The following is a 17,817-nucleotide window of genomic DNA, read 5'->3' as shown; positions in this document are numbered from 1 at the left end:
ACCTGCTCGCAATTAAAAACGCTAAAGTGAAATGTGTTTGCTTTTTTCAGGTGGTACCCGTCACGCCACTCTCCTACAAGCATCTGAAAGAAAACCAGTGAAAGAAGCTCTGCTTTCAGGGCCCCACGCCCATGAGCTGCTTCGTCACACCTGATCCTACGAAGAGAGAGGAAAAGAAAAAGATGTCCTGATTGGGGGGGGAGGGGCTCAGCATTTTCACTTCTGTCTGTTCAGTCCGTCCTCTGCTGAAACCCGGCTGTCCCTTTACCCCCCCAGTGCATGCCTGCAGAGCACTGCCCTGCATTATTTAGAAGACGAAGAAATGAGAATGAGTTTTCTTTCACTTCGTGAATGAATGCTAACGCTGCCGCCCGGTCGGCGATCTTCACTCCAAAGAACGGTTTATGCTTCACGCCTGCACGAAAGGATGAGAAATACTCCGGCCACTGTATCCTGCAAAGTTTTTTTATTGTGACATATTTATCCCTTTTAAGTTATTCTTTTACATGGTTATTGTACTTTTCATCAGTTGCGCTGATCTGCGTCGTTCAAGATGGAAAAAAGCGTTTTCAGTTCGGCTCGGGGAAAGCTGCTGCTGTCGAAACGGGTTCCTGGGTTATACATGTTAAATGCTTTGCGGTTTCCACGGGTGAGTCTGTTATATACTGGGGTGTTTCGAGGGGGGGTCAGTGGAGCCCATGTGACTAGTCAGTCCAAAAAAGTGTGTGTGGCTGTAAGAATGAGATCTGAACTCTGTGTTGGGGGTTTTCTGGCTCGGAGCGCAACCCAAATCTTTCAGCCTCAGAAATAATTTAATACCCCTTTTATGATAAGTTGAATATTTTTCTGCACAAAGCCAAAAAGACAAACGCCTTTCGAACAGATATAGTACGACTTGCAAGTAACCGGTCGGTGTGTGAACTGCGTGCTGGGGAAAAGCCCAAAAACAGAATTCTTTGAACTTCGCTGATCGAGTTCAGTGCGATATTTCCTGCACTATAGAATCTGGTTTCTCCGTTGCGGTCGCTACGGCACTAACGCACATGCGTACGTCAGATAAAGGAGATTACGGACACATTAGCTGCACGCAAACACAATGCACACATGCGCTAAAGGCCTGTGTTGAGGTATGTGAGTTCATCGGCCATTATTCATTTTGCATGATTTCTCTCAGCCGAGAGTGGAAAGAAAATCGACTCTAGAACTGTGGATTCGTCATACTGTAGTTGAAACCACTGTGGGGTGTGAAGCGCCTCCTCTTGCACGCTAACAGAGTGATGGCGTGGGCTCTTTAGCCTTGTGCCGCTTCCTTTAAAGGTCCAGTGTGAACGATTGCGTGGCAGACGATAACTTGAACACCTCTGGTGTGTGTGTGTGTCCGCCGTAACGGGTGCATCAAAGGGGTCCTCTTTAGAAGTCTGGTTCGTATGTTCTGAGCTCCTTTTTAAATCCTTCACACTTGACCGTTAACTCCCTGTGTTTAATGATTCATACATTCCGTGTAAACATGCTATAATTTCACACACTGTTTTAAAATCGATTTAGCCTTGTTCTTTGTTCCTCGCAAACGTGTTTTATCTGTTTGCCATATTTATTGTTCAGTGTACTTTTCTTCACACATGCTATGCTTTTATTACATAAATTTTAGATATTTTTTTTGATTGTTGAGTCATCTTTGTATTTCTCCATCCATGCTGGGCTCGTGTTTCATTGTCTCTTTTCAGATTGCACCACATCAGCGGCACCTTTTTCAACGTTTGTCTGAGGTAATAATTTTGCTGCCATTGGTTTGTTTTTGCTTATTTATTTACTGCAAACGTTTACTTCCTTTTTTCTTTCTTTGGGGAGGGAGGATAAGGCCTATGGAAAAATGTGTTAGAAATTGGTGGTGATCCGGGGTCATTATTTGGATCTAGAGTTTTGTTTTTACAGGATTATTTACTGTTGTGGCTCGTTTGGGCCTATTACAAGATTAACCTCATGGATAAGGCCCGATAACCTAATTTTACCTGCTGCCTGCTTGGTGAACAAATTAAAAACCTTTAACTGATAAAATTGCTACAAATAAAAAAACTTCTTGGAACCTAATGTTTCATGCCTGTTTAGATGATTAATATAAAAGAATGGATTGTATTTTTAATTCTACCTTTTTCCAACAACTTTTGTAAGAAAACCAAAAATGTCCATAAAAATAAAATGCACGAGAGGCTGCGTGGTGGCGACCCCCCCCCCCCGGGTCTCCAGCACCAACACTCTGGACCTCCAAGCTGAATGTATACCTCTTTGAAACCAGTATGTTCAAAACATGAAGGGTTTCTCTAATAAAGCAGAGCGTTTTGAACAAAGAGTCCTTTTTTCCTTTCCGGCGACAAGTTTCATCAACCGGATCCATCAAGGATGGAGTGGAGTGGGCATGTTTCCTTCCGGTCCACTCCACTCTCCTCTTATTTAATTTTTTTTTTTACTGGAAAACGAGCTGTGGGAGCTGTGGCTGCGAGCTATGAGGGGCTGCTGCAATTAACCACAGCTGCATTTGGGTAAAAAAAAAGAAACAAAACGTACTGGCCTGATGGCCAGCCCGCCCCTGCTGGTCGCTGATAAGATGGCTGAGAGGCTAAGCTGGATCAGAGCGGCTGCCTGTCAGGATAACGTATACTGCCCCCCCCCAACAAGACAAGTCCTTGCACGGAGGAGTTCGAGACTCTCATGCATACGTTTTCTCTCCTCTCGTCTTCTGTGAATGAGACTTGATCCATCCAGAGCAGCTGTGGGCTGAGAAATGCGCTGTGTGCACACAATGGCACCCTTTCATATTTGTTCTCCTGCTTGAATGTGATTGTTTATTAAAGGCTGTGCTTCACGTTGGGCTGAACTTGTCCGACGGAGAGGTACAATTTCATTTTCCTTTATCTATTTTGTACAATAGATCTTTTTTTCTCTGTGTGTGCGTGTGTGTCTGTTTCTATCCCATTAAAGCAGAACAATCCAGTCTACTGTTGTACTGGCAGCCGTGGAGAACAGCAAGTGCATGAAGGAGTGTAAAGTGAGGGGAAAAGTTGGGAAGGAGTTGGCAGTGTGTCAGAAGTGGACTCTTGAGCTCTGCAGTGTGCAGAGCTGACGCATTAAAGCTCAGAGGGAGGGAGGGAGGGGCGACTGAGAAGGACAGCAGAGGCCAGATGGAGCCTTGTGAAGGAACAGACCGCCGCTGAGCGCAGGACGCTCTGCCGGGACTAGTGTGTATATAGAAGTGGGGGGGAAAGAACATCAAACCCAGTCTGAGCAACAACAGGACAGAAAAACGTTTGTGGACAAAGCTTCTGTGGATTATCGCTTTATGCAGCTCAAGGTCAGCAGGGTCCAACAGCCTCAGGGACCTGCCCCCTCTGGATCTCAGAACCGGCCGAGGCAGGTGGGTGTAGGTTTTCTTGCTGCGGAGGCATGTGGGACTATAAGAGCCTGAGGAGGATGTGAGACCTGGACTACCCATGTCCCATGACAGCACTGGCATTCCCGGGCTGATCTCCTGTCAAAGATCAGGTGGAATGGGCCCGGTGTCACTGCAGGAGAGGAGCGACCCGGAGAAAGAGAGCGAGAAGGAGATGGAGAGTTACCGGTGCCTCCTGCAGGCTGGTTCCCAGCTCGAGAGCACCCTGCAGCGTGAGTACATGATGCCGACGCTCCTCGTTTAACTTCCAGAAGCCCTGTTGTAGGCTTCCTAATGTAATCCACTATCTGCTCCGGGACTGTTGAAGCTGGAATGAAACCAGTAACAGTAACCAGTTTTTAAAAGGCTACATCTGAGAGCCACGACAGGAGGTAACCGGAGAACTGCGACTTGTATGTCGGGTTCATCAGTATTATTGACGTGCCAGTTCCTGCAGCTTTGCTTCAACGCTGAGCCACTGCAGGGATTAATGGCGACTATTTTAAGCATCACAGATGGATATTCGGTGCAGTATAAATCCATAGTAGATTTGTAGACGGAATGTCTGGAAACTGCGGAATGCATGCTTTTGACATTGATGGACGATGCTTTCCCGCTTCAGGATGTGTTTGTTTCATAACATTTTTAAACGCGACCTCCTGAAGTTGCAGCTGAATTCTCAACAGGAAATGAAAATATGCCAGTCTTTTTGATGCATCCATACACTTATAAAGATTGTTTTCCAAAAGTCTGATGCAATGTCAGAACCCGCATTGACCTCATCGGTCGTCATGATTGACAGAAATAGCGTCTGGTGTGATTGGCAGCTCCATGCAAGAGGTTGACATGTCGACGCTGTGATCCTTGAGATATTGTTTAATTGATGGGTTCATTGATCCTGGGCTCGGGTGTGTATTAATACTGATGTCTGAGAAAGCATAGACATTTTGTGTCCTTAAACAGCCTCGGCTTGTAATTTATTCTCATTTTGATTGTGAATCTCTTCCCCTCCTGCCATCGCAGGCAGCGTTCAGAGGAGCCATGTGCATGCAGCCAAATCAGTGTACAAGCTTTATCACAGTTTGGGAGATGGAGATAAGCTCCCTGTTTGCATGCAGGCTGAACTGATTGGTGTGACGCCTGTGTGACTGGGGACAGATCTGTTTCCATCCATGCAGGTTTAACCTTCATCTTCCTCGTTCTGCAAGGCAACAAACAGGTTATTCAACTTCTGCCTGAACACACTATTGAGCTCGTCACATGGAAAGGTCACGAAGCAAGCTCAAAGAGAACCCCAAAATATCCTCCATGAAATTCAACTGGTGCACCAAGATTTGCTTTTATTTATACATTTTAATCTCTCCTTTTTAGAATGATTGTTTTTACTGTCTACCAAAAGGCATGATTAGAAAAACCCAAGGTTCTATTCACTTTGCAGATTTTAGCATCGCCGTCTTATTTTACATCTGCAATAAACATCACATTCCGGTCCACGTTTCAACGGCTCACACGTCAATCTTCATGAATAATTTAGGAATGAACTGTCTATATTTCTCAGTTATCCCAGCGTTGAATGCCATTTATTCACTTCAGACCTGTCTCCACTTCCTGGTGATCTTGTTGCACCGGGCATAAATGATCATATAACTATTCCAGCATGACGGTAACCGTAGATTGCATGTATATGTGTGCACGGATGAGCCACCGGCTGTGCTCTCACCCAGCTTAGCTCAGGCCTTCTCACATCAAATATTCAGGAGGTGCCAGTGGAGCTCATTACTTGCTCCCTGACGACTAGAAGGACATATGGAAAATAGGAAATAAATTGTGAGTGCTGCCCTGGATGATGCCCATGATGAGCCAAATAAAGTTGGAGACATTTAGTTGATATGAATTTAATATGGTTGCATCTCGATAAGATTTGATTCTTCTTCCCACGCCCGTTGAAAATGACTGCTTGTGGAAAAACAGATGGAAAATCTGACAATCAATTTGACTAATAACTCAATCATCCATGAAATGTAGCGTGTAATCAAAGTGAGCATGAGGAGACAGTCTTATGACATAATGACATGCATCTGCCTGCTACACCTGTGGTTTAGTAACTCCATCTGCAGCAAAGGGGCGGGTGTGTGACTGGCTCCGACTGATCTTACAATGGACTGTGTGCATTTATGAGCCATTAGCACTAATGGCACCATGCACAAGACCGTGGGTCTTCTGCCAGTCAACTTCATATTACATCAACATCGACTCAGCTGCTGCACAGTCAGTGAGCTAACGCATTTCAGTGTCAAGGACCGTGTTATATATAGATATATATATAGCGATTTTTATAAAATCAATGAAATTAGATTATGTTGTGCAAAATGAACTCCTCTCCTGAGCTGTGCATGTGGCTCTTATTTTATGGACTCGTGAGCAGCAATGATTAAACTGTGATGGTTTCATTTGAAAAGCTTAATTTTTATTTGAATTGCATAGCCTCTGAGAATTGCACTCTTCATCAACTTGAATTAATTCAAGTCACAACTGGCTCACTTCCTTCAGGCCTTTGCCGTTGATAATGTTCTCTTCTTCTAGAGATGACAGTCCCTGTAAGCATGAAGGAGGTGGGAGGATACATAGAGAAACAGGTGGCGTATCTCTCAGGTGAGGCCTTGTCTGAGAGCTACACAACCAAAAATGCACCACCAGATACTTTTGATTTGATCTGAGGCCCTGTTACAAATGTTAAATTCACCCAAGGCACTTATTTCCTGCAGCATCTTGCACTTCAGAAGCAGTTAATATAATTTAACGTAATTATATGCCTATATTGTTCTCTTTAGGGGGTCGTGGGGAAGACTCCAGCGTCATCATCACCCTCCCAGAATCCTCCGCTTTCAGCGACATTCCAGAGGAAGCTATAACCAAAGTATTCACGTACCTCACTCTTATTCCTCGGTGCGTCCTGCTCCGTCTTTTCCTGTCAGACTCTCTCCCTCTCTTTCTCTGCAGTGCACCAAAAGCCCAAATCTTGTATTCTGAGCACAGCCTGGATGCCCCTCTGTGTCCAAACCTCACTCCTCCAGGAGACTGATGGAGTTTAAAGTTGATCCAATACAATGCTTTCATATCTTAATATCTATATAAATAATATGAATGTTGGTGAATCCCCTTGCCACTGATTGGTTATCATTCCAGATATAACACATCAAATTCTCAAAGGTTGTGCGTATTGATCAATATAATGGATTGATTCTTCTTGCAGGACGAGGCAACCTGGAGTAAAATTTATCATCATTTTAGATCGACGACTGGACACATGGGCTTCTATCAAAACTGCTCTTGCAAGGATAGCAGTGAGTTCTATAATTGTTGCATATTTCACTTAATAAGCATTTATGATTAATATTTCCTGCAAACAGTGTAGCCATAATGCCTGCGCTTATGACCCGCATAGTTCCAAGTTGCTGTCCGTGGTGCTGAAACCCTGAGCAACAAACGGACATCATCCATGCATGAGACCAAGCTAAATTATGCATGAAATCAAATGGGTGTTTGATTTGCTTATTATTTCATGTGTATTTTGAGGAGCAGCCTATACTCCCTGCAGTAAATCTCCTTCAGCACATAGATGTCATTGTATGAGTAAGCACAAACTGTGGGATGACGTCGGGAGGAGGGAAGAGAAGGGTGAGGAGGGAGGAAGGGCAGGAGGGAAACGCTGCAGTCAGCGCTGCCATCCACGGGCAGCGGGACGTGGGGGGGGGGGGGGGGGGCTGCGGCTGTGCTTAGGCGACCGGAGCGAGCTACATCCCATCCACCGGACGGGTGGGAACCAGTTTAACCGGGATGGCGTCCGACACCATGGCTAATGGCTTTTACCAGAAAGGAATCCACAAGATGCACCGGAGCCCGGTAACGATCTGCTGGTTCGTTTTCTTGATCGTCTTTAGGAGTTTGGAGGGAAGTTTTTTTTGGACCGGGCAGGGTGGATGCGGCAGTGGCGCGGCGCAGCGCGTGCTGCTGCAGAAACACGTGAGCAGCCGCTTATGAAACTCCAATGAAGACTGATTGGACTAAAAATTATTATATTATTATTAAAGCGTGTTTATCCTGAAATCAGAATCTTGAAATTGATATCAGAACGAGATAGTTGCATCACATGCATTAGGTAGAGCTTTAATCTATGAAATGACTGAAGACACTGGAGACAATAAACCCTGCTGCAGAAATTACCTTTGCATTACTTGCGTCTACAGAAACATGCAAAAGCCTTAAACAAAGATAAAATATAAAGTGGCGTAATTTGTCATGAATAGTTCCGGTTCTCAATTAGACAGTTTCGGTCTATGGTTTTAGGTTGAAGTCGTTGTTCCTGAACACAACATGACAGCGAGCCTCTCATCTCCTGCAGGCTTCCTTCCCCGGGAGCCTCCATTTGGTCTTGGTGCTCCGACCCATCAGCTTCTTCCACCGCACCGTTACTGACATCGGCTTTCGCTTCAGCCAAGAGGACTTCATGCTCAAGATGCCAGTAAGGCAGCTTCTCCTCAGTTACCAAACATGTAACACGTCACAAGGTAGCGTATACCTCATCCCTTTTTCGATAGATACCTGAGATCCACGCATCTACTGTCCTGTAGGGGGGCACGCCAAGAACACAAGTGGTGTAAAAACAAATACATAAAGTGTATCCTCCCTGTCTCTCCTCTAGACATGTCCAAACCATCAAAGTTTGTCCTCTCTGACCTTATCTCCAAAATGTCTAACCTTCACTTATTGCCTAATTTCTAATCCTATCCAACCTGGTCACTCCCAAGGAAAATAATTTGCTGTTTTTCTACATCATGAAAATGCAGAGCTGTCATGTCACTATCATACATTTACTAGCAGCGCAAAGTGTCCTCTGTGCAGTCACAGCTTTGGTCTGCACCTTTAGGTGGTGATGCTGAGCTCTGTCACAGACCTGCTGCGTTACATTGATGAGAATCAGCTCACATCAGAGTTTGGAGGCACGTTGGATTATTGTCACAGTGATTGGATTGTTTTACGAACGGTAAGCTACAAATTAATTAAGGGTACGCGCCTCGTTCATGCAAGTGCTCGTGAGCATTTAAACCCTGACCATTTCTGACCCAATTAATGTATCTAATGTGTTTTTTAGGCTATTGAAAGTTTTGCTGTAACAGTCAAAGACATTGCACAGATGCTGCAGAGCTTCGGCACGGAGCTGGCAGAGACTGAGCTGCCAGATGTAGGAAAAAACATCGAGTATCTCCTTGAGTCTCACACGGACAAGTACAGGAAACTCAAAGTAAAGTCTCAAAAGTCTTCAGATGGCATGCATTTATTAATATTACCAAACTAGAATTTATTTAGTCCTGCACAAGATTGTATATATATATAAATTACTGCTTTGAATGTCGCTTATTTCTAATACAAATTATTTGACATGCAGGAGGCAATCAGGTCAGTGTCAAAGGAGGGGCGCCATCTTCTCTTGAGCCTGGAGACTTCTGGGAAGGAGGATGAATCCCAGTGGGATGTGAGGCTGGACTGGCAGACGGTACAGAGGCAAGACATCTTCAAACAATTGTCTTTCTTTATGACTGTTTAGATTATTGTTGTTGTTATTATTATTTTAAAAATGAGATCTGAGTCCCTCTGTGTTTTTAGACTTCTTACCCAGCTCAGAGACATGGAGTCAGCCTTTGATGGTTTCTTTCAGAAGCATCGTCTTAAACTTCAACAGTTCCTGCAGCTGCTCAGATATGAGCAAAGCTTTCAGGAGGCAAGGGCTCATTTTGTCACATGTCCACACATACATGTTTACATATATGTTTATGTCTATATTAAAGGCCTCGATGTTATAGCTTAACACTTTATCTCTCCTAACTTTTGGAGATTCACATACAAATGTGTGATGTAACGCTCCCAGGAGCCACTAGGGGGCTTTACATTGATATACAGCTATATTGTGTGTCGTCCGCTTAGATGGAAATGTGTCTCGAACATCTGATGGCTCAGGAGAGGGAGGTGGTGGCATCTGTCAACACTGTAGTTCAAGCAGAACAGGCTCTCAAAAGGTTGGGCAGCCTGGAATCAAATGCGCAGGTTTGCCGAAAGCAGCGAATAACATGTTGCTGTCACCTTGAGTGAGCCACAGATGTCATGCTTAGATATGCATACTGTGTCTTTGCTCTTCAGGAGGTGATGGCTCGAGCTCAGATCATCATCCTCCAAGGCCATCAGCTGTCAGCTGGTCACCACTACGCCATGGCCCTCATCATGCAGCGCTGCAACGAGCTCCGGCACTACTGCGATGCCCTTGATGCCGCTCTCAAGGCCAAACAAACGTGTCTTTGGCAAACACACCAGCTGCTTCTTTGTCTTGGACAGGTACTGAGACATTTTCTCTCACACACACACACACACGTCAGATGTTTTTTTTTATTTATTTATGCTGAAATATGCTTTCTGCATTGAGGCCCAACACTGGTGCGACGATGGAGCATATCTCTTGGCCAATCAACTGGTAGAAAAGTTCCTTTCTAAAGAGGTGGCCCAAGCTGCTTTGAGAGATATTGAGAGGTTCCTGGAGGGGGTGCCATCTATGCTGAGCGCTGGACCTGACATCCTGGCTATGGAATATGAAGCTGTCGTCACTCCCCGGCTGCAGGTCAGTGACTTCTACACAAGCCTGTGAAGACTTTAGCCATCAATTCCATGTTTGTCTCTTAATGATGTCCTCCCTTCTCTATTAGGCTCGGATAGGGGACATATTTGAAAAGCATGCAGGAGTGCAACAGATGATCCAGAACCAGCAGGCTTCTCTTAGGAAACTCGTTGGCAACCATGTGCGACCGACCCTCCTGGTGGCCCCCAGACCTGAAAACCCACCACGCTCCAAATCCCCGCTTTTCTCCCCTAAGCATGGTACAAAAACACAAATGAATGTTCAAGTTCGAGACTCTTTCAGCATATTTTTCAAACTTGTAGAATGAGTGCCGCCGTTGATCGAGCAGCGGTCGCATTTATCTTTAGTATGCTGCTTATTATGGGATGGATTATAGCTTTATACAACCTCAGCCTCTTTTGCTTCCCTTGCTTGGTATGGGGTCTTATCACTGCCCCTATGGTCTGAGACCAATCCCACTCCCCCTTGCATCTTTTCTTTAGGCACCACAGTTGCATTAGCACATCACAGGGTCCCGCTGAGAAGGCCTAAGGTGTTCCTGCATTGGATTTTGGGATGGCGGGCCGCTTTTGTAACCAGGCTGTAACTAGAGTAGTGGGGATAATCAGTCCAGTGGGAGGAAGCTGACTGCTCCATTAATCAGGAAAGCTGCAATATGTGGCTGATGTACATTAAAGAACCTTTCAGTCCCAAGAGAGCTTCCACAAAGCTCACCAAATACAGCGTCACCCAATTAATACGGTATGTGGGATCTGGTGCGCTCGCTTCATGTGAATGTTTCTGCTGCGCCGCCCGTCTCCATCACAACACGTGGAGGCTCAAGGCTAATAGACTACTCTCTGTCTTCATTCAGGCCTTTGGTTTTTTCCCTCCCTGATATGAGGTCATACTAATGAAAGAAATAACCAGACAGAGAATGAAAGTTGTAATGAACCTCTCCAGGGTCACACCTTCACACAACCGTCATGAAAGAGAGGAAACGAAGGGTTGATTTGACACCACATAGACGTGGCCGTGGCCGTGCAAGCGCACGGGGTTTTGGATGGCCTTTGACTATTAGGCATCAGCTACTGGGATCAAAAGGACACTGACAGGCATGCCAAAGGCAACTGAAGATCTGAACTTGGTCGCTGCAGGCAGCGCCGTCACAGGATGCAGTAATGTTAATTATAGCTTGTAAATGTTTTGTTTTAAGTCAGGGATGTGTATTAAAGGTAGGCACCAGTGAAAAGGGTGCAACATGTGCACAATGACATAAATAGTATAGTCTGATGTCTGCTTTTTACAGGGGATGGTTTGAAGTTCACGTTCGACCTGTCTCTGCCCGGGAAGAGAACGTCCCGTAAGAGCCCCAACCCCAGAAAAGTAAGGACAATTTGTTTTTTTCACATCCTGTATCACAACTGCACCAAATATTTTAGCAGTGCTTCCTGTTTGGTTTGATCGTTTGATTGGAGGCGTTATCTCCCAATCCAAAGGGAAGAATCAGCGTTGTCCATTCTTTGTGTGTTCAGATAGAGGTGATGCACAACTACCAGGAGAGCCGGAGCTGTGTGTCCTACAGCCTGGAGGGAGAGGACAACCCAGATCTGTTGAGGCGGTGAGGAGGAGACATCTGCCTGTCTTCAGGACTTTGTATTGATGCTAATGCGGCCTTCTGGCTCTCCCTCTCGTTGTCTACCTGTGTGTGTGTGTGTGTGTGTGTTTTAAAGTCATGTGATGAGGGAACTCATGGACACCGAAAGAATCTATGTTGAGGAACTGCTTTCAGTTCTGTTGGTGAGGAAACATAAATTTCTCCTCATTTTATGTCACAGAAAATACAATAAAAAGATTTATTGTTGAATGTTCTGAATCTGTTGCAGGGTTATAGAGCTGAGATGGACAACCCAGCGCTGTCGGGACTTCTGCCTCCAATGCTGCGCAGCAAAAGAGACGTTCTCTTTGGGAACCTGCCTGAGATCTACATGTTTCACAGCAGGCAAGAGAATAATGACTTCTTACGCTTTGACCTGTTTTCAAAAGACAAGTATTCAGTACTTCAGTATTTCAAACAGTCAAAATAGAAACAACAATAGAAAAATTCACAAATTACATGAGAAAATTCGAGGGAAGGTGCTATGATGCAGGCACCAACTGGGGACCTGAGGGCCAAGTTATTGCTCTAAGTCTAGAGTGTGGGCGGTTATGGGTTAATATGGTGTTTGTGTCCGTCTCTTCGTCTTTTGAGATCTAATTCTTGGCTTTCAACTTTTCTGGGGATCTAGGCTTTTCCTTCAGGACCTTGAAGGATGCCTGGAGGCTCCTGAATCCGTGGGGGCTTGCTTCCTGGAGCGGGTGAGAAGATGTCTCGCTTATGTTGTCTAATGCCTTCATATTGTGATTATTTATAGATATTTGTCTTTCATTTCATGTATTTTTTTGTTCAATTTTTCCGTTCTTGTCTTCCCAGAAAGCGAGTTTCCAAATGTATGAATGCTACTGTCAGAACAAGCCACGCTCTGACGCGCTATGGAGACAATTCTCTGACTGCTCCTTCTTTCAGGTCAGTTTAACTGAGATTTCTCGTTCTTACTTCTTATTCTTTTAATATAGTGCAAGGCGGTTTTAAAATTCATGTGATTCACACAAATATATATGCGCATTTCAGCATTTTGATCATCTGCACTACCAGAATTTAAATCGGAATGTCCTTGTACACGATGCTAAACCCAGAAGTTGTTCCCAGTTGCTGTGGGAGTGGGCGAGCCAGTGGAGGAGAATATACATTGCTCTGGAATGGAAGTCCCGTGATGTTCCTGTTATTCTGCATCATTGTCAGGTGCAACATTCATAATTGTTGTATTTGTATTTGCCCTAAGGATTGTCAAAAAAAGCTGGAGCACAAACTGGGCCTGGATTCCTACCTGTTGAAACCAGTCCAACGCCTTACCAAATACCAGCTGCTGCTTAAGGTCAGACGAAGAGTCGCGTCACAAACATGCGCTCAAAGCCTTATACGTGATGTTGTGAAGTATTTTAGTAAAATGCATCTACAGTTCGGTTTAGGATAGATTGTTACGAACGAAACCAAAGTTTTTACTGCTAAAGTGTATCTCCTTCATGGTCCTCGTGTTTCCAGGAACTTTTGAAATACAGCGCAGGTTGCGAGGGGACTTCTGAACTGCAGGGGGCGCTAACAGCGATGCTGGACCTGCTCAAATCAGTCAATGACTCCATGCATCAGATATCCATCACAGGATATGAGGTGAATCAAGATGCGTCACGCTGATTTGACTGATGGACGTTGAGCGTCATAAAGTAATAACTCTTGTCTTTTCTATTTCCCCACAGGGGGACATTTGTGAGCTGGGCCGCGTGCTGATGCAGGGATCGTTCAGCGTGTGGATCAGCCATAAAAGAGGCCCCACGCGCGTGAAGGAGCTGGCTCGCTTCAAGCCGATGCAGAGACACCTATTCCTGTACGAGAGGGCGCTGCTGCTCTGCAAGCGCAGGGAGGAGCACGGAGACGGGAGCGACAAGACGCCGTCCTACAGCTTCAAGCACTGTCTGAAGGTTCCCTGCAATGCATTTGTATGCGAGCAAGCCATTAAAGCACCTTTTAACCCTGAACATCTCAATGAAAAACACGATAGCTGAAGACTTATTTTAGTAACCCATGCAGCTTTGAGTCAGTTTACAGTTTTGCAAATCATATAAAGTGAGTAGTTTTGTTTTATATTTCATCCTGATTAAGTGTATTTATTGTATTATCGTTAAGCAGTGACTCATTTTAACCCACTAGATCTACTAGAGTTCTACGGGATCTGCTAAAGCCACATAGTTGATCTCGGTGTCGGTGATGATCGCTATTATCGTATCGTTACCCAGACGACCACGACTCCTGCTGTATTCCTCCTAGAAAACCTTTGTTGTATTCTCCAATGTGCGTGACGGCTGGCGTCTCGCTAAATGCAGCTAAAAAGCTAAAAGCATCTGCTGCTCTTGATTTATTATTGAGAATGCAGGGAGGAAGCAGTCGCACAGCGGAGGTGTGTGTGACAGGACAGATGTGTTACATGATGTAAGTCTGGCGCCGCTCATCCAAACACTGCGTTGTGCATCTCGTGAATGGTGTTTGTGTGTTGGCAGATGAGCGCCGTGGGGATCACAGAGAACGTCAAGGGAGACGCAAAGAAGTTTGAGATCTGGTACAGCGGCAGGGAGGAAGTATACGTGGTTCAGGTAAGGAGTCTGATTATTGCTTAGGAGCTGGAGCTCGAAGCTAATTTTAGATGGAGATAAACGCAGAATGCTGTGGGACCTTCTAAAGTTTCCGCCGTCTCTCAGGCTCCTACGGTGGAAGTGAAGATGGCCTGGCTCAACGAGCTCCGCAGGATCCTGACGAACCAGCAGAAGCTGCTCAGAGGTCTGAGAAGAACCCAAGTCCAGATGAGACTGTGACTCGAAACGCAAAGTTCCGTTGACTGGTTTCAAAGCTCTGGAAGGTTTCTCACCGAAACGCACGATGAGGGTTGACCTTTGACCGTGTTGACCTTGGATTGTTCTCAGCCGCTCTCGTTTTAATTCCTTTCTATTCAAGTTGTAGGAGGTTGATCCGTGTGACGAGTAAACGACAAACATGGCATTGGATTTCAAGTCAAATGAAAAGCTGCTCTGGGAATGAAGGCTGATGGTGATTTTCTCTTCACTTCCTGCAGACGAGGCGTGTCAGCATGGTCAGGCGGCGGGACACGGGCCGCTCTCGCCACCCCTCCCTGAGAGGTCAGTGCTTAAGGTTGATCCGTGTTGAACGCATGACAAACGAAATACACACATGGATGTATTGTATTGATGGGATTCCACATTGCCCTGTTAAAAGCTTTGTGTGTAGCAGTGTGTGTGGTGTGTGAACGGGTACAGCCCCCCCCACTCTGTCCACTGCTGTCTGGTTGCCTCTCCCCACTCCTCCCATCCCCCTTTGCAGGGGCATGCGACGGTCCGGAGGGGTTCCCAGGGGCTGTCTGCCGGGGCTGGACTTTGTCTCAAAGTCAGCTGATGTGTTTCTCTGCCTGCGACCCCGAAGTCCCCGTCCCCGGAGCCCCCGGCAACGGCCCCGGCCGCGGCGCCGCCAACGCCCTCGGTGCCACTGACCCCCCCCTCCTAACGCTTAGTGGTAAACTCAGCCTGGCATGATCCAGCCGGCAAAAAGCCAGTGCTGCTGTATACATGATGCTGATCATCATCCTGCTCCTCTTCCATCGCCTCCATTCTGAGTTCTTAACCCCCCCCCCCCCACACACACACACACCTCCACCACCTCTGCATCAGGAGGGCTGTGTTGGTACAACTCTCCTTCATGGCATTTCTAACAAGCAATTATTCTCCTGCATTTCTAGTTTTTTTTGCAATTTTGCATGTAATCCGAAGCGAAGGGCCCACGAAAACAAGATTTTTGGTTTTCCATCCCATACATGGTCGTACTTTTCTCACGAAAGTGATTTAAAGATCGGTGTGTTCTTTGAGATCCCATCAAGTGACTTGAAATCTGCCCTCCAGAAATGTCCTCTCCCAGCATTTGGAGATAAATTGTGATCTTGATGTCAGACGCTATGAATTAAACTCAGCGCTGACCCTCGATTGCGTGGCTGAGGATGACGTCTATCCTCCGCCTGAGCGTGTCTGCTGAGCGCAGCCATCATTTCCTGACGCCTGTTGTTTCATGTTGGTCCCACCAGCAAGCTGCAGAGGGCGTCAGTGAGCTCAGAGGACACCGAGTCAGGGAGAAGCAGTCCGGACCCCCAGCCTCACTCCCCAAAACACCAGCAGAACCGCAGAAGTGAGTAGAGTTGCACAAATGCCCTTTAATCTTTACTCGATTTAGACATTCGACTTTCCCCTCTCAGAAGTTCAGGTGTACTTTGAACCAGGCCCATCAAGGATCCAGCTAATGAGATTAGCTTTTGGTCTTCATGATAAGCATCTGCACGGTGCCTTTAAGGCCTAGTAGAGGAACGCATCAATCAGTCTGAGGACTGTGTGTCTGTCCCATCAGGTTGGCCCGGAGCGCATCTCTCCCTCGACATCTGCGAGGGTGGGGAGGAGTGGTCTGGTGGTCAGGTTGCCCTCCACCAGTCTGAAGCAGAGGATGATGTTCTGGTGCAACTGGTGAGACTATAATTCAATTCAACGCATCAAACCCTGAAGCGTCTATGAAACTTCTGAAGAGATCCTTTTCACAAATAAGGAATACTTCTAAATTGTAATAAGTATTTTTTCCCAAGGAGCAGATGGACATGAATAATATTCCCTGTAAATGCTTGAATGCTACCGAGAAGGATCATTTCACCTTTTGGCCTCGTGGCTCAATGTCAGATTAAATTTACAACAATGATTTTGTGTTCACACCATGGGTTGAATTTCTTTTTTTTTATCAGAGTAATTCAACTTTGGTTGGTTTGAAAAAGCTTTAACTCGTCTTCTATCGAGGTCAGTGTCCTTAGAGTTCCCCAAAGGCTCTCTGGGCAGCAAACTGCTGTCTTCTGGATGTGAAATGAAGACGCAATGTGGATTTTCATTGTTTCTAAAATAGTTTGTCTCCGCCCACAAAGTTTTTTTTGTGTGTTTTCATTCTGTTCTCGTGCCTGTCCTTCTGTTTGACATTCCCAGTTCATTTTGAGCCCGTTTTTGCCCTGAATCTTTCCCCGACAGGACTCAAATATTCTCCTACATCATTTGTGACACGTTCCCGTCTGTGTAGTCTCCAGGCAGATACGTGGCTCTGGCTGACTGTCTTCCAAATGGCCCCGACAGCGTCATCATAAAATGTGGAGATATCGTTCAACTGCAGTGCGAAGACAGCGAGGGACGCTGGTGGGTTTACGTCCCGTCCGCACACAGGATGTGATGTAAAACATGCCGCCGCGGTGGCGAAATGATTGACCAAATCATTCCATAAGCAGAACGGTAAGAGACAAAGTGTTTCTCTCTTCTCATCACTCTTGTCTTTTTCTCTTCCTTTAGGCTTGTGAAAAATCTGAGCCAGCAACAAGAAGGCTTCATGGCTGCTGCGAACCTGCATCTGATTGTAGAGGACAGCAGTCCGACACACTCCTTCAGACTCGGGGGTAAAGAAAGGAGATTGCTTCCAAAGATGATCGTATAATGAGCTTTTTTTTGTGTGTGTGTGTGTGTAATTATCTTTTTATCCTTATTTTCTTGTAGAGCCAGGGAACCTGAAGATGAGAAAGCTCAGCTCTCCATAGACAAGAAAGCACAGAATGGGAAAGTAATATTAAGCTGTGGAATGTGAAGAGCCAGAAGGAACGGATTGAGCCATAGCTGTCTTACACCTCCCTACTCTGCTGCCTCCAGCACAGTCCAGACACCAGAGAGCACTGCGGGACGCTGCAGACTCCATGTTCTTCCAGGTTTTGATCGTCAAGCTCCTGACGCCGGTGTTTTCTCATGGACAAAGGCTCTGGAACTATTCATCCCTTGCTTGGATCCTTTGTCCTGCGGCGCCCTCATTGGCAATGCACACGTAGTCGGGATGAGAGGTTGCCGCTGCAGCCTTGTAGATATCTGTGAAACATTTCCGTCTTTCCTCATCCCAGCTGATACCTGAGATCCTCTCCTGTTCCCAATTTTCTCAGTGGGTGCTGGATGGACGGCGACGCAGGTGTTACCGGAACCATTTCGTAAAGCAGAGACCTCTGTAGACGGCATA

General features: G+C 45.9%; 1 protein-coding gene across 1 annotated transcript; it reads left to right on the top strand.

Moving 5' to 3' along the window:
• The first annotated feature begins 3,485 nt into the window (after positions 1–3,485).
• Positions 3,486–17,353, top strand: mcf2a (MCF.2 cell line derived transforming sequence a). The gene is made up of 30 exons (XM_068740078.1): positions 3,486–3,657; positions 6,008–6,076; positions 6,256–6,370; positions 6,678–6,768; positions 7,827–7,946; positions 8,352–8,468; positions 8,577–8,726; positions 8,871–8,986; positions 9,089–9,203; positions 9,407–9,526; positions 9,620–9,811; positions 9,900–10,091; positions 10,177–10,348; positions 11,398–11,474; positions 11,624–11,709; positions 11,822–11,888; positions 11,975–12,090; positions 12,377–12,446; positions 12,562–12,654; positions 12,971–13,063; positions 13,231–13,356; positions 13,443–13,664; positions 14,241–14,333; positions 14,439–14,517; positions 14,810–14,873; positions 15,827–15,927; positions 16,144–16,256; positions 16,849–16,961; positions 17,112–17,215; positions 17,313–17,353. The coding sequence occupies exons 1-30, from the start codon at positions 3,486–3,488 to the stop codon at positions 17,351–17,353; spliced, it is 3,399 nt and encodes a 1,132-aa protein (XP_068596179.1).
• The last annotated feature ends 464 nt before the right edge of the window (positions 17,354–17,817 follow it).

Source organism: Brachionichthys hirsutus, chromosome 6 (genome assembly GCF_040956055.1).
Source record: "Brachionichthys hirsutus isolate HB-005 chromosome 6, CSIRO-AGI_Bhir_v1, whole genome shotgun sequence".
Lineage (NCBI taxonomy): Eukaryota > Metazoa > Chordata > Actinopteri > Lophiiformes > Brachionichthyidae > Brachionichthys > Brachionichthys hirsutus.
Note: the sequence above shows the minus strand (reverse complement) of the source record. Positions and strands in the feature narration are given on the sequence as shown.